We start from the raw sequence: 14,275 nt of genomic DNA, 5'->3' as shown, positions 1-14,275 counted from the left end.
TGTCCTGAGCGTGGCTTTGTCTGACAGTTTGTTGTTATAAGATAAGCTGGTGCACATTGTTAGGAGCATAAATGATGAAAGTGTAAAGGTAGGACAAGGACTATAATCTTTCTGTTCTTCCTCCTTTCTCATCAGATCAGATAAGCACTGATGCAGACAGGTGTGGTCTTAGGATGGAAATAGTAGATGCAGGAATCTAGCTCTGTTTTGTCTTCCCTGATGCCAAGGCAATAGACAAAGAAAAAGGAAAAAAAGCTGGAACAAGAATATATTCTGGGGGGAGGGCTCACTGATTATTTGTGTGTGTTAAGAATAGAATAGACTTTACTTTATTGTCATTGTACTTCCATACAATGAAATTAAATGCCATCTCCAGTACACATAATAAAAAAACACAAGAACATAGCATCCATAACATGAAAACATAGCACATTACACATGAAACACATCCCTCTCCTTCACATCCACATCCTTCACATTCAATGTACTTCTGTAACAGTGCTCACTGACTTTGTAGTTTTATCACCTATTTATCTGATTGTGGCCACATGATGTAATCTCATTCAGAGTAAGGGTGGGCAACATTAGCCTCACTCTGAATTCAAATAAATTTGACAATATGGCATGATATCATGAAAATGGCAAAGAGAGGCATGGTTGGCTAACACCACATTGCCAATAAAATGACAACAATATTTGAAAATAAACAAAGAAACCTAGAATAGTAGCATATGAGTCTAAAAAGACCAGCAAACTTTGACTGGAAGTAGGAGACCTGCCAGTACAATATTGGATTCAATCCTATGTCTTCAGTTGTTGCAATTTTAATTTATTTGTTGTAATTAACATTTTGTTTGTAATGTACATTTTGTTATTGCTAGCCATCTTAATTTCCCCTTCTGCTGGGAAGCTGGGATATAAAGAACACTAAGATCCTTGCTCTTAAATTTTAGGCTGGCTTGTCATGACTAGTCAGCATGATGAAGGATTTTAAAGTCCTTTGAGATTTCTTGATTTAAGTTCAAGATCAAGACAAAGAGCTCTTTTTTCTACCTCATGGTCTCTATAATTTGTGTAATTTGTTTCCAGTGTCATTTCCCTTTGAGAACCAAAACATGCATGCAGCAAGCATGGAATAACTGGATGATTGTTAAGAAAGAGGAAAGCAAACCATCTAGTGCTTCAAACTCTTAAATGCCAAAGCAATTATCAGAATCCCCTATGGGGAGAAAGTTGACGTATCCATCCACCCACCCACCCATCCGTCTATCCGTCCGTCCGTCCATCAATTTTGAGTAATGATGAATTCTTCCATGGCCTGAATAGTTCAAATTGCAGAATTTTGGCTAAAATCTAACATTTTTACATAAAATAGCATTCTTTTTTGGAAGTGAGAGGAAATTCCCCAACATTCTTGCTAATATGGATTGCAAGGATTTACATCCTGATGAACAAATGGATATGAGCAACACTTAGCTTTTACTTTGAAGGGGCATTGAGATGAGCACCTGTGATGAGAATGATTTGTTTGCAGCTCTTCTACAAATCTTCAAATTGGTAGCTTTTTGTACATTGGGAAAATATGTGTAAACCATACCATCATACTGTAGTGCTGTTATAAAGAGAGGTGAAAAGCTTAAACATAACATGCTGAAAGCAAAAGCAAGAGCAGAAGCCAACATTTCAATAGAATTATCACCTAAATGCCACTTTTTAGATAGTGGTTTTGAGTTTGCTTGCATCAGTGGAGCTGCATTAAGCAATGTGCAGCTTCACTGGCTTAAGCAGTTTTAGGACTGTTCTTGTCTTGCAAAGAAACACACACACTACCTAAATCTACTCTAGGGATTTGCTTCTCTACTTTCTTATTTGTTGTTATCTTTAAAGCACAGCCTGGCCGGTGGTCTACGAACCATCACTGTACAGCTCTCTGGAAGTTTCAGAATTACTGTATTCAGTATGAAAGAATCGAGGGCAAAAGCTATTCTTTTTAACAAAAATAGGGTCAAGTTTGAGGCTCCAATGATGGTTGGCCCCCTATTCACTAAACGGGCCCTGTTCAGAGTTGCTACATGTAAGGATGCTGGCTGAAGTCTCAGAAAATTGTTATGCTTTGCCTGGTCTTCAGATTGAGAGACAAATATCAGGATAAAGTGATGGAGGAGAAGAAAGTTTTATTTGGACATGTAGCTTTAAGATTGAGGTACATATCTCTACCCCAATAGATGTCAATGCTCACTTTCTCAGTGTGAAGGGGCTTATATATATGTTGTTCTAAATGGCATTATAGGCTTAAGTATGTGCACCCCTTGCCTCATTCTTCAGTCCCTTCCATTTACCTTTAGCTTTCTGGCATTGGCCCATCATGCTATGCCATCCCATGTAAGGCAGGGGGAGCACCAGCATCTCAACTGGTGAGCCTTCTTGTTGCATAAGTTCTGGTACATAGTGTGGGAAGAATTCTTCCTAGTTTCGCATGCCTTGCCTATGGGTTATTACAAGAGTCCACCCTAATCCCCCCCCCCCCTTAGCCAACCACAGTTTTGGTGACTATACTTGTAGTCACAATGCTTCAGAGTGCTGAGTGGCTAGGTCAGGCACATTGACTCCTGTCAGCATCAGTATTCTATTAGGAGAATTTTGTACCTTTCAACATTTTTTAAAAGTAACGAGGTACTGTGTGTATGAATATATGACCATGCTGTCAGCCTTTTTTGCGTGTGTATATGTGAGAGTTGGCATTATTCTAATGGAAGTGAGAGTGATACAGGATTTGGGTGGCAAATATCCATAGCTAGTACTCTTTTCTAAAAAAGACTGTAGGAAAAAATGAGAAATTGCTTTTCCTGTTAGTACTCACTCATTGATTCTGTCAATTTGGCCATCTCTCCCTCTTTCTCTCTTGAGCTTCTCCTAGAGGAAGAAACAAAGTAATAAAACCCCCAAATATATGTACCCCAAATGACTGCCTATACTGAGTCTGTCTATTGGTTCATCTTGCTCAACATCACTGACATTGGCTGGCAGCAACTCTCCAGACACAACCCCTGCTCTGCCCTGCACATGTAAGATGTTGAACCTGGAACCTTTTGCATGGTATGATGCAAAACGTGGGCTCTGATCCTTAACTTTGGCCCATTCCTTAAGCCACATTTGACACAAGGAGTGGCCCTATAAGAACATGTCTCTTCGTTTGCCTTCTACCTTTTTGCATTTATTTGTTACACCTATAGCCTAGAAGCTCCAGAAGTACCTAGAATGTTCTTCTCTGTGAAACAACCCTCCTTCTATGATCCTATTTTTTTTTATTTCTGGCTGTTTATTATCGTTAAAGTAGATTGGATATTAGTATAGCAGCAGTAATTGTACTGTGCTGTTAAACATAGAGGTGGGGGAGGAAGGCTTTTTCCTTTTGAAACATACTCCCCACGACAGTGCTTTGTTTACAAGGGCAATTCAATTAATATGGCTGCTTGAGTGGGTGGCTTATTATCTGAAAATATAACTAAAGTACTGAAGGGAACCAATCAAGAAACACCTTTGAAAAACAAACAAACCTAGGGCACACAATAGTGCACATACACAGTTAACCTTTCTTCTCTTTTTCTCAATTTCTTTTGTTTGCTTGTTTCTTTGCTTTCTGCTTTGAAATATAGTTCAGCTGGGGAGAAACAACAGCGATGTACACACAGAATCTGACCCCCCCGCCCCCCATGTTTCATTGTTCTCATATGGATCCCTGTTGGGTGCATGAGCTCTGGATGTTATTTGCTCCTTGTGTTTCTGACATGGAATGTGCTCAGCCTGCAAGGATATAGGCTCCCCACCATCACTGCCATACTCAACATATTAGTCCATAACTAGTGTCTGTATTTCCTACACTGAGGGAGAAATTATTCAATGGCAGGTTATTAAGAGAGGATGGAAGGAGACACAATGTCTTTTCCCTTTGTCTGTAAAAGGAACATGGTGGCGCTGCGGGTTAAACTGCTGAAGCCTCTGTGCTGCAAGGTCAGAAGACCTGCAGTCGTAAGATCGAATCCACACGACGGAGTGAGCCTCCATCGCTTGTCCCAGCTCCCGCTAACCTAGCAGTTCAAAAACATATAAAAATGCAAAAATATGAGTAGATAAATAGGTACCTCCTCAGTGGGAAGGTAAACGGCATTCCGTGTCTAGTCACGCTGGCCACGTGACCATGGAAGATTGTCTGCGGACAAACGCTAGCTCTATGGGTTGGAAATGGAGATGAGCACCGCCGCCTAGAGTCAGACACGACTGGACAAAATTGTCAAGGGGAACCTTTACCTTTTTTTTTTGTATGTAAAAGGTGGCATTTGGTGCCCAATGTTTTATCCAGTGATGCAGCACTCCAGTGGTGGGAGGAGAATACCTCTCACACTAGAAGAGAGTAGGGGTTTTCTCTCTCTCGTCATGAAGTACTTACCAAGAAATGGTGGGATCATGCTCCGTATGGTGTGCTGTGGTAGTTTTATACCTTCAGAAGAGCAGTTCTCACTTTAAAGGGGATCAACATCCCCTTTCTGGTCCCATGACCCCCAAAGGTTGCTGAAATGGAGATTCTTCCCCTGAGACAGAGAGCAGTGTATTTCACAAGAACAGCCCTCTACATTTTTGGCTTTCACAAGACAGTACTATTATGTCCAGTGGTATCCATGCGAATTTGAAGGTGAGTGGACCAGAAGAGTCATTTAAATGTAAAACTCACTGTTGAAACCCTGTTGCTAAATGTAAGAAAATCCATAACTTTCAGTCTGTTTCTAGCCAGCAGATATAATCTGTCCAGAGATTCTCAGGGGACAGGAGGGCACATGCTGGCTAAACACATGTCCCAGAAAATTGCAGTGGGGCCTTTTAATTTTCTGGTTTGAATGGACTGAAAGTTACAAATTTTCTTATACTAAGCCACAGGATTCCAGCCATTATGTACACATGTTATATTCACAAACTTGAATATATTGTGAATATATATGTGTTATATTCACAAACTTGTGAATATAACAAACATGTTGCGAACATCTGCATCTGACAGGTGCAGTAGGCAAGGAGTTGCAATTACCTTTGCATGTAGGCATCCTTCAGTCTTGAGAGACTATGGTAACGTGCTCTGAATAGAGGTCTTGGAACAGCGTCTAGTGTGGCTGAGAAGGCCAATTCGGGAGTGACAATCCCTTCCACACTGAAGACAAATACAATCTGTCCCCTGTCCAGCTCCCTGATTTTGCTGGTTTTGGGACTGCCTCTTTGCCTCTAAATTACCTTTAATTACTTTTAAATTACCTGCTTGAATACACTTTATGACAAGCCTGTCTCTTGTTTAAAATAAATACATAGATGAATCTTTACTTTTTTCATGATTACTTTTACTTTTAACCCGTATTGTAGTTTGAAATGATAAAGTCATCACAAGATAATTTGGCCCCATCAGTTTCCTGTGGTCATTATTTAGTTACAGAATTGAAGAGGTTGTTATTCTGCCAAATCCAGTCCCCCCCCCAATCTAGGAAATCCAGATCTAAAATGTCGTTAACATTCTCTAGCCCAAGGATGAACATACATTCTCTTTTCTATAGTCTATTTCCTGTCTGTGTCAGTTTGACATGTGTTCATTCCTATGTCATATCCTGTTTCTGGTTCAATCTGTAATTAAATAGGTCATGCTTCAGTATCTATTTAACTATGTATTTTTATTTATTTTTTACAAAAGTATGCATTTTTAAAGATTTACAAACACTTCAGATTGCAATAACATTTTAAAGGAGTCCTTTCTTCTCTAGCACAAGGGAACAAGTACTTCTACAATGATGTCTGTTGCAATACAGACAGAAACCATCTGAAAATGCATGAAATATACCTTTTGCTTCTGGAATAGTGTTTTTATTCGTATGGAATTTCATGGATATTTATTAGATGTGATCCTTGTCAAAGCCTGAAATGAGTAATCTGTAATTAACCCATTTTCTTTCCACAATGGAATTTCCTGCGAAATAAGTGCCTAAGCATTCAGACTTACAAATTAAATTCATGTTTACTGCTCAGTGACCAATCAGTCATAAAACAAAGGATGTTCATTGCAAGATACTTAGGTGAGAAAAATTACAGTTATCTTTCACCACTTGCATCAGTGCCTTTTGTAAAAACCTGCTAAGGATATCATTTACTAGACAGAAGTGAACCTCTGGTTTGAGGGATGGAAAATCATTTGTACAAAAGCAGACTTACAGTAGTGTGAGGAATTTCTCTCTCTATCCTATCAGCTTCTTGCAAGGGTAACTGGAATGTATGTAAGTGTTTTTTCTACACACCCATTGTCAGATGGTGTGCAAAAAATGGATTGAACCCAAACTGGCTGGCTTGGAGTCAGTTATTCCAATATTGACTCTGACCTTTCCTGTTTCCACGGGTTCTTTTATTTCCATCAGTCACAAGAATAGATCCAAATATGGTGAATGTGTTGGAATTCTTTTTTTCAACTTTATATGTTGCCTTTACGAGGGACTGTTCTTGGCTGGGGTAACTGTCAATCAGTCCAACAGTAACCAATTGTTGCCTCTCTGCTCACTGCAATGACTACCATTATGCTACAGTTCTTCACCTTGTATTCTGACTAACATCTTTTGTCTTTGGCCAATTATGCAATATGAGAGGTGAAACAGATCAATCATTCAGCATCACTGTTTCCTTTTCAGGCTTCAAATGAGGACAGATGACATTTGAGTACGTCATCAACTAACGTCTAACTACATATTACCATGAAATACCCATTGGAAAGTAAAGAAGTTGACTTGATGTCAAGAAATGATTATAACAAATCCAGCAAAGTTCGGCACCTTTTTTCAAATAATCATTTATCATCATGTTAGCTAGGCTTTTAACACTTGCAGAAGAGTTAAATTGTATTATAAGGATTGAAACAATGATAGATACTTCACAAATGGAAGATTGCATTAACCCATGTTAATCTGGACATTGGACCTGGGCCTACAGGCAGTAACATTTATGCAAGTCTTTTTTTATGATAATTTATGTTCAGACTGCTCAGACTTAGTAGTAAGAACAATACAAATACTGTAGATTCTATCAGGAGCCTAATTAATAACTCTCTTTCTAAAAGATCTTGCCACACTTATAGATTGTGATGGATAGAACTATAACTGGAAATTTTAACAGACAAATCAATGTCTTGTCTTCCATTGTGAACTAATGATGAAATCAAGACACAGAACTAAGTACTATGTCACCGGCATTCAGGTTCTAGAGAAAAAGTTGCCTGAATAAGTAATCAACAACAAATTGTAGCTGATGTTTTAAGGATATGGTTTTAAATAAGTATATAGTCCATAGATGGGCAACTATGGTTTTCAATACACTGTTGGAGCACAATTCCCATTCACCACTAGCCAGCATGATCCTTTGATAGTGAAGGATCATGGGAACTGCCGTCAGCATCTGCAGGGTCACAGACCCACAACCTAGCCTGAGTTCAGTACAAAACACATATATCTACCATAAAATAATGTACTTGGAAGCAATGGGTACTTGCACAGCTGACATAAAAAGGGGATAAAAGATGTGAAGAAAATAAATCTTGCCATGCTTGTACACCTTAACTATTGTGATGGATAGCAGTAAAAGTCTGGTGGGTTTAACTTAGAAAAATGTGACTTAAGAACCTGTTGTCAGTTGTTGAAGGTTTATAAGACTGTCAGGAAAGAAGAGAACAGTTGTTTGCTGCCCTTTGACAAAGTGGTCAAAGAACAGTGTGTTTGAATTGTGTCAGCACACGTTGCCTGACTTCCTCCACAGCCTATCTGATTGTTTTTGTTGCCTGTGTAGGTTTTCTCCGAATGTTCCAGATTTCCCTTCCTTAATATGTAGGTCGTTTTTTTATCTTTATCTCTTCCTCAAATACAACTCTTAAGAAAAGCTGAAATTCTGAGCAGGTTCTTGGTTTCTCAGATTAAATTTGTTTCCCATGTATCAGCCCCTTCAACCTGTAATGCACCTCAACTGGTGCCCATTCAAGCTGCCTCATGGTGGCCTCCCTTCCCCTTATGTGTTCCTCGAGACCACATACATATTTAGAGAGATAGTTTTTGAGAAAGAAAAGGACGCAGGCCTGGAGCTGCCATCTTAACTGTTGACCCAAAGAAACCCCATATAGGGTTGTTTATGCCTGAGTGGGAGACAATGCCAGCCAAGACATCTTGCAGCCCCCAGGAAGCTGAACCTTACATCAACACAGCCAAAGGAATAACATCCTCCATCATACCTGAGGGCAGGAAGACAGGTTAGAGGGCAGATGCTGGCCCTGACAGCACATGCCATTTTGTTCCCCAGTAGAAGAAAATGCTCAGGGAGGAGGAATGCCTGTGAAGTGGTTGCTGCTTCCTCTCACCTTCACTGTCTGCTGCCTAAGGCAGCTGCCTCATTTTGCCTAATGGTAGGGTCGGCCTTGGTGGGAGATCCAGGATGCAAATGGAGCTTCCAATACATCATAACATCCCCATTTAGTTCATTCAGAGACAACAGCCCCAGCATTTCATTCAGTTGGAAGGCTATGCTCACTGCAAGCTTTCCATCTGTGTTGGTCCCCTCCAGACACTGAAATATATTTTTTTTTCAAGCAAAAGCTGGCCCATAGCCATTTCCATATTATTTTTACTAGAACAGATGAGTGGCTAAAAATGAAAATATTGAGTATCTGGGAGTCAGTGACTTCATAAAGGACTATGTAGTTGAAATTTCATCAATTAAACAGAATGAAAGACCTGATATCCAATCAACTTTTATATGCCATTCACTCAACATTATGGAAAGTTTAATCAATGCTGTATTCAAAGATGTACAAAGTAAATCATGGTTATTGCCTATAAATGTGAGAAACAAATTGGCCATTAAGAGGTTATTCAGGTGCATTGAAATTTTGCACAGTTTTCTCCAAGTCCAAGGGTGACATCCATGGTGTGTAACTCCCAGAATGTGAGAAAGTTACTTTTTGGACAACATCTCCCAGAATTCCTCAGAGGTCATGCTGGATGGGGAATTCTAGATAATTTGTTGGGCTCTGGTAATTATTCATATAAGCAAATTTTTGTTGCAGCAAAACACATGTAACATTATGTAACCATGTAAACAGCTTGTGTCTGCATGTGATCGGGGCCAAACACTGAGCAGTTGGAAATGGGCTGAACATCCAGAAAGGCCCACTGGGAACCAGGCTACCAAACCCAAATGCTAGTTCTAGGCATACAGGCCCATAACTTCTTTTGGCACTGAACTAAGGCAGAGCAGTAACTGCCTCATAAAGCAGCAAACAAGAAGGGCAAAGAGATGTACATCAAGGTGTGCATCTTTGTTTTGCAGTATTCATAACATGTTTCATTAATTATGTTTGTTTCAATTATGTAAATTCATGGCCATCAGAATTTTGACATAGACTATTTATTCAGGCTTTATTTTGGCTTTAATGCAAATAATAAAGAAGAAAGTTAACTGTTCTACCAAGAACTGGTTTTGTACTTTGTTCTTTCTTTCTCTCAGTCATCCTTCATCTGTAATTGGCCCACAAGGCTGATTTTCTCAGCCTGACTTTACCAGTGTAATTCACACTATGTATTACTAAACAGAGTCACCTGTTTTAAGGTCAATATATGATCTTCAAACTTACTCATAATTCTGAATTGGTTTAAAAAACAGCGAAAGGCAACAGAATGTCACAACATTATATATCTGAAATTCAATTGTCATGGCTATACAGAAATGTTAAAAGGCTCTCATTCCCTGGCAGGCTTTTGATGGCTCAAGGGTAGTAAGAATTTACAGCCACCTAGAGTGGTCGCAAGACCAGATAGGAAGGATATAAATAAATAAAAAATAATAAAATTCTTGGCTGAAAATTAGATTAGGAACTGGGAATGCATAGAGTACATACGTGATAGGAAAATTTTACAACAAAGGAAAATAAAATAAGATGATGAACATTCAGACCATTGGAGTACGTGAAGTTTTTCTGACCACAAGCTGTCCAGGTACAGGTAGATATTGGGCCTACTGTGTTTTATTTGGGCCATACACCACAGTACTACAGAGTTACAACAACAATAATAAAAGATATAAGTGCAGTCTTTAACAAGATTTGGGTAATGTTTATCCACCTGAACACAACTCTTACTCACTTTGACAGCATACAAGAACATTTCCAATTGGTTGAGAAAGATGAGTAAAAATTCTATGAAGAACTCAATACAAAGAAGTACCATTCAAATTTGAATTTTTAATGCTCAGACTCGGAAAACAATCTGCAAAGATTTTGTTGGAAAACATAGACTATGAACATGAGACGAAGCATATATACATGCTTACTCTAAACTGACAGGGATATTAGTAGATGTGACCAATAACAATTTCAAAATTTGAAATGCAAATTAAAGAAAAGAAAAGAAAAGAAAAGAAAAGAAAAGAAAAGAAAGATGACAGATACAGATAACTTCTGAAAAGAGAAGGCAGAATTATGGAAGTGAAAGAAAAGTGGTGGCTTAAACAAAGTACAGAAACCAAAAAGCTTGAAAATATCCACAATTCATTCAATGTACAGGAAAATATTAAGATGTTAAGAAGCATATATTTTTTTAAAAAATCAATGCCCCCTACCACTGGATAGTATAGTAATACTCTGATACTTGATGTCAAGGAGTGGATTTATTAAAGGGCTGTTTGAAGATAAAAGATTAATATAATTTTATTGTACCAGTTGTTGACACTAGACTGGAAATAGAGAAATCTCAAATTTGAAAAGCAATACATCTTTAAATAAGGGGCGACGCTTTTGGTTTCAGTGATGGTTTTTGTAGAAAAGCTAACAGAAGATAATGATTAGCAGTGCATCTTTTCAATTGAATTTACAGAACAGGAATCATTCCTGAAATTTGGCTGAGACTGACATTTATTACATTACCAGAAAATAAAAATAGCAGAGTTAGTAGTGATTACAGAACATGGCTTGTACTGACTACTGCATGGTGTGGAATCATGTCCTTTAATCCAAGCAAAAGAGAAACATGTGAAATGTGGATTTCTCACAGGATGCTAAGAAATTCCTGGATTGAAAGGGTGATCACTATAGAAATGATAAAGCAATTGGATACAGATAAAACCATTATAAAGCTCATAATATGCAGAAAGCTAAAATGTGTTGGTAATGTAATGAGAAACAAAAAGTATATATCATTCAGGATTAAATAAAAGGGAAAAGAAATGCAGGAAGGAGGAAGACCGAATGGCTGAGGAGTCATGGAGACTTGCTTGAGTGTAAAACCATGTCAATGTTTAGAACTGCTGGGGCCAAAATCATGAGAATTATGATGATGGGCAATCTCTGATAGATGAGAAACAACAAGAAGAGGGATATAGTAGCCAGAACTAGCAATTGAATGTAGGCCTTCATGTTTCTTCTCACAGCTCACTGGCAGAGTACAGTATATGCTTTGCATCTCTAAGAAAGATCTGAAACCCTGGAAAATGGCTGCCAGTCCGTGTAGATAACGCTGACCTAGATGAACTCATATAATCATGTATCAGACATATCCTTGTGTTCTAGAGCAGACTTCAAGTTTGCTGGATCTGATCCCCCTGCCCTCAGTCCCAAGATTGTGCAATCTTTGGACATTCACAGATGGGGTGTGATACAGTTTCACCTTTTTCTTGGAAGATTCGACATTTGCTGTTAACACTAATTCCTTGAATCTTAGCTTTTATCACGTTGGTTTGGAGTGCTTGTTCTTGTGCAGGAAAAATCAAGCCTCCCGTTTCTTTCTTAAGGGTCCCCAGTTTTAGCCATGCCCATGCTGAATTATAATCATGCTTTCCATCAATATTTCTCAGGTGTTTTATATGTAGTGGTTTATTTTTCCATCTGTTTAATTTCTTTTCAAATTATTGTTTCTTATACGGAACCTTTGTTTCTGTTGTTTTCAAAATATTCTCCATTTTCACTGCCTTAAGTGATTTTTCTCTGCTTGTACTGATGTAATTACTTAGGCTTCTTTTTTCCTCTTCTACTACCTGCTGTATTTGCAGTAATCCACAGCCTCCAATGATAATGATGATGATGACAATGATGATGATATAGTAACAAACTTTCCCAGTCCCATTTAAAGATAAAATCATTTTTCACCCCTACGAACTGCTCCACCATTTATTTTTGCGAAGACTACATAAACCCTGGAAATCAATCCTGAGTGCTCACTGGAAGGACTGATCCTTAGGCTCCAATACTTTGACCATCTCGTGAGAAGACTCCCTGGAAAAGACCCTGATGTTGGGAAAGTGTGAGGGCAAGAGGAGAAGGAGACAACCAAACTCTGGGAGGCAGTGGAAGACAGGAGGGCCTGGCATGCTCTGATCCATGGGGTCACAAAGAGTAGGACACGACTTAATGACTAAACAACAACAATATAAACCCTCTTCACCATCATGATCACAATATAAAGAAGCATGTGAAATAAACAATAATTTGCAAGAACAAATTTTTTTTCTGACTTCATAGTAAGGAGTTTAGGATATTTTGTCTTTGGTTCACCCTTCAGTCTTTCAGTGAGATGTCTTGCTATTCAGGAAAAGTTGGGTGGGGAACAGCAGCTTACCTTTGAATAGATAGTATAGAATAATACCTCTGAAATGACAATAGTTTTTCAGCATTTTGGGATGCATGGAAACAGCTGCAGGTTTTCTAGCATGCCCATGGCATTAAGCCAGGCTTGCTGCTTGCCCTACCATTGAGTACAGTGCCTTAGGTGGTAGGTACTGGGAGGCAGTGCTGCTGGCAGTCTCTGGATTGAGCTCACCAGAAGTTTCCTTCTATTGACAAAACACACATATAGTCTGAAAGTACTCCTTCATTCAAAATAACTTATGAAGGCAGTAGCATCAGTGGTAAAGTGGTCTTATCACCAACTACGGTTGATACACCAACTATACCTGTTCTTGGACTAGATAATTTGGCCATAGTACCCCATGCTTTGGGGCTTTTCCTGGTCCAGAGGCTGAAGCTGTTGCAAGGCATCACTCCCTGAGCATTGGCGGGTTTAGAAAGACTTGAAATATATTGCCTCCGTTTCGGTCCTACTCAAGATTAAAGGTCAGCTATAGGAGGACAGACTTATGATGACCAGAATTCTAGAACCAAATATAACAAGGCTTTCTGGGTGGTGGCACATGGCTATGGAACTTCCCTCAATCAGAGATATGACTGTGTGTCACCAATTAAAAATCTTTGTGTTGTAAGAGCTCTTGAGGCACTGATTTATTGAGGCAAGTGTTTTATTTTTATTTTCCTGATGCTTGTTTGTCTGGCTTTTATTACATTTTAACATATGCTTGTAATTTCTGATTTTCAATACAACTCATTTGAGATATGTGTAATTTCAAAAAAGTTCGTAATAGGTAATAATTTATGTTTTTAACCATATATGTTTTATATATTACTAGCTATCCTGAACTCCTATGATGAAGGGCAAACACACAGTGGGTGAACAAATAATACTATTTAAGGGATTACACAACAATCTTGCCCTGTAAATTAGACCTCTGCCTCATGTGTGGTGAAGGAAGCCCTTTCAATAACTGCTACTCCAGTCAGCTCCTGTAGTTATTTTTTTAAAAAAGTGATTTGAAGAAGTTTGCCTCGTAATTTCCTTGATGTTCTTTTCTGGAAGTAAGAATTCAGCCACTAACTGCACATTTGATATGGTGCAGCATGAAGAAAACATTTTTTGAAATGTTAGCTCGTATGACACAGTCTTGGGATTCTTAAATTGCTTTTGCAAACTGTGTGGAAATGATGTTATGCTTGATAGGCTGTCAGGGGAGAATAACAGAGTTTCACTTTATATTGTGCCTTTCATCCTCATGGTATCTTTAAGTACTTTATTATAACAAATTGGATAGAGGTTGTTCGTTGATGGTGTGTAGGAACTTCAATATTTGTCATTATGTTCTAGTCAACAATGGTTACACACAACTGCAACACTATACAAAGCAGACAATTTTTACTAGGCTAATATCAGCCATCCACATAGATCATTTTAGCCTCTGGATTTAATGGTCTAGAGAGACACCATTTTAGATGTTAATGGCTTTACTTTCTTGAAAATACAGCAAGCTCCGAGGGACCCTGCTTTGTCATTATGGTGAGGGAGGCGCTGGTCTACAGCCTGTAGTCCCGCTTCCATGGCTATATATCTCCTGCCCTATA

At 38.7% G+C, this 14,275-nt stretch overlaps 1 protein-coding gene across 2 annotated transcripts in view; it reads right to left on the bottom strand.

Annotated features, from left to right (window-relative positions):
* The window catches only part of KCNJ6 (potassium inwardly rectifying channel subfamily J member 6), a 159,296-nt gene that overhangs the window by 93,819 nt on the left and 51,202 nt on the right, over window positions 1-14,275 (bottom strand). The window contains exon 2 of one of the 2 annotated variants that reach the window (XM_020789349.3): window positions 2,861-2,913. The exons of the other annotated variant lie outside the window; for it this stretch is intronic. Within the exon in view, the coding sequence (XP_020645008.1) occupies window positions 2,861-2,885 (25 nt within the window). The 5' untranslated portion in view covers window positions 2,886-2,913. The remainder of the gene's footprint in view (window positions 1-2,860; window positions 2,914-14,275) is intronic. 2 annotated transcript variants of the gene reach the window in all.

Source organism: Pogona vitticeps, chromosome 3 (genome assembly GCF_051106095.1).
Source record: "Pogona vitticeps strain Pit_001003342236 chromosome 3, PviZW2.1, whole genome shotgun sequence".
In the NCBI taxonomy this organism is placed as follows: Eukaryota; Metazoa; Chordata; class Lepidosauria; order Squamata; family Agamidae; genus Pogona; species Pogona vitticeps.
This window is presented reverse-complemented; position numbering and strand designations above follow the sequence as displayed.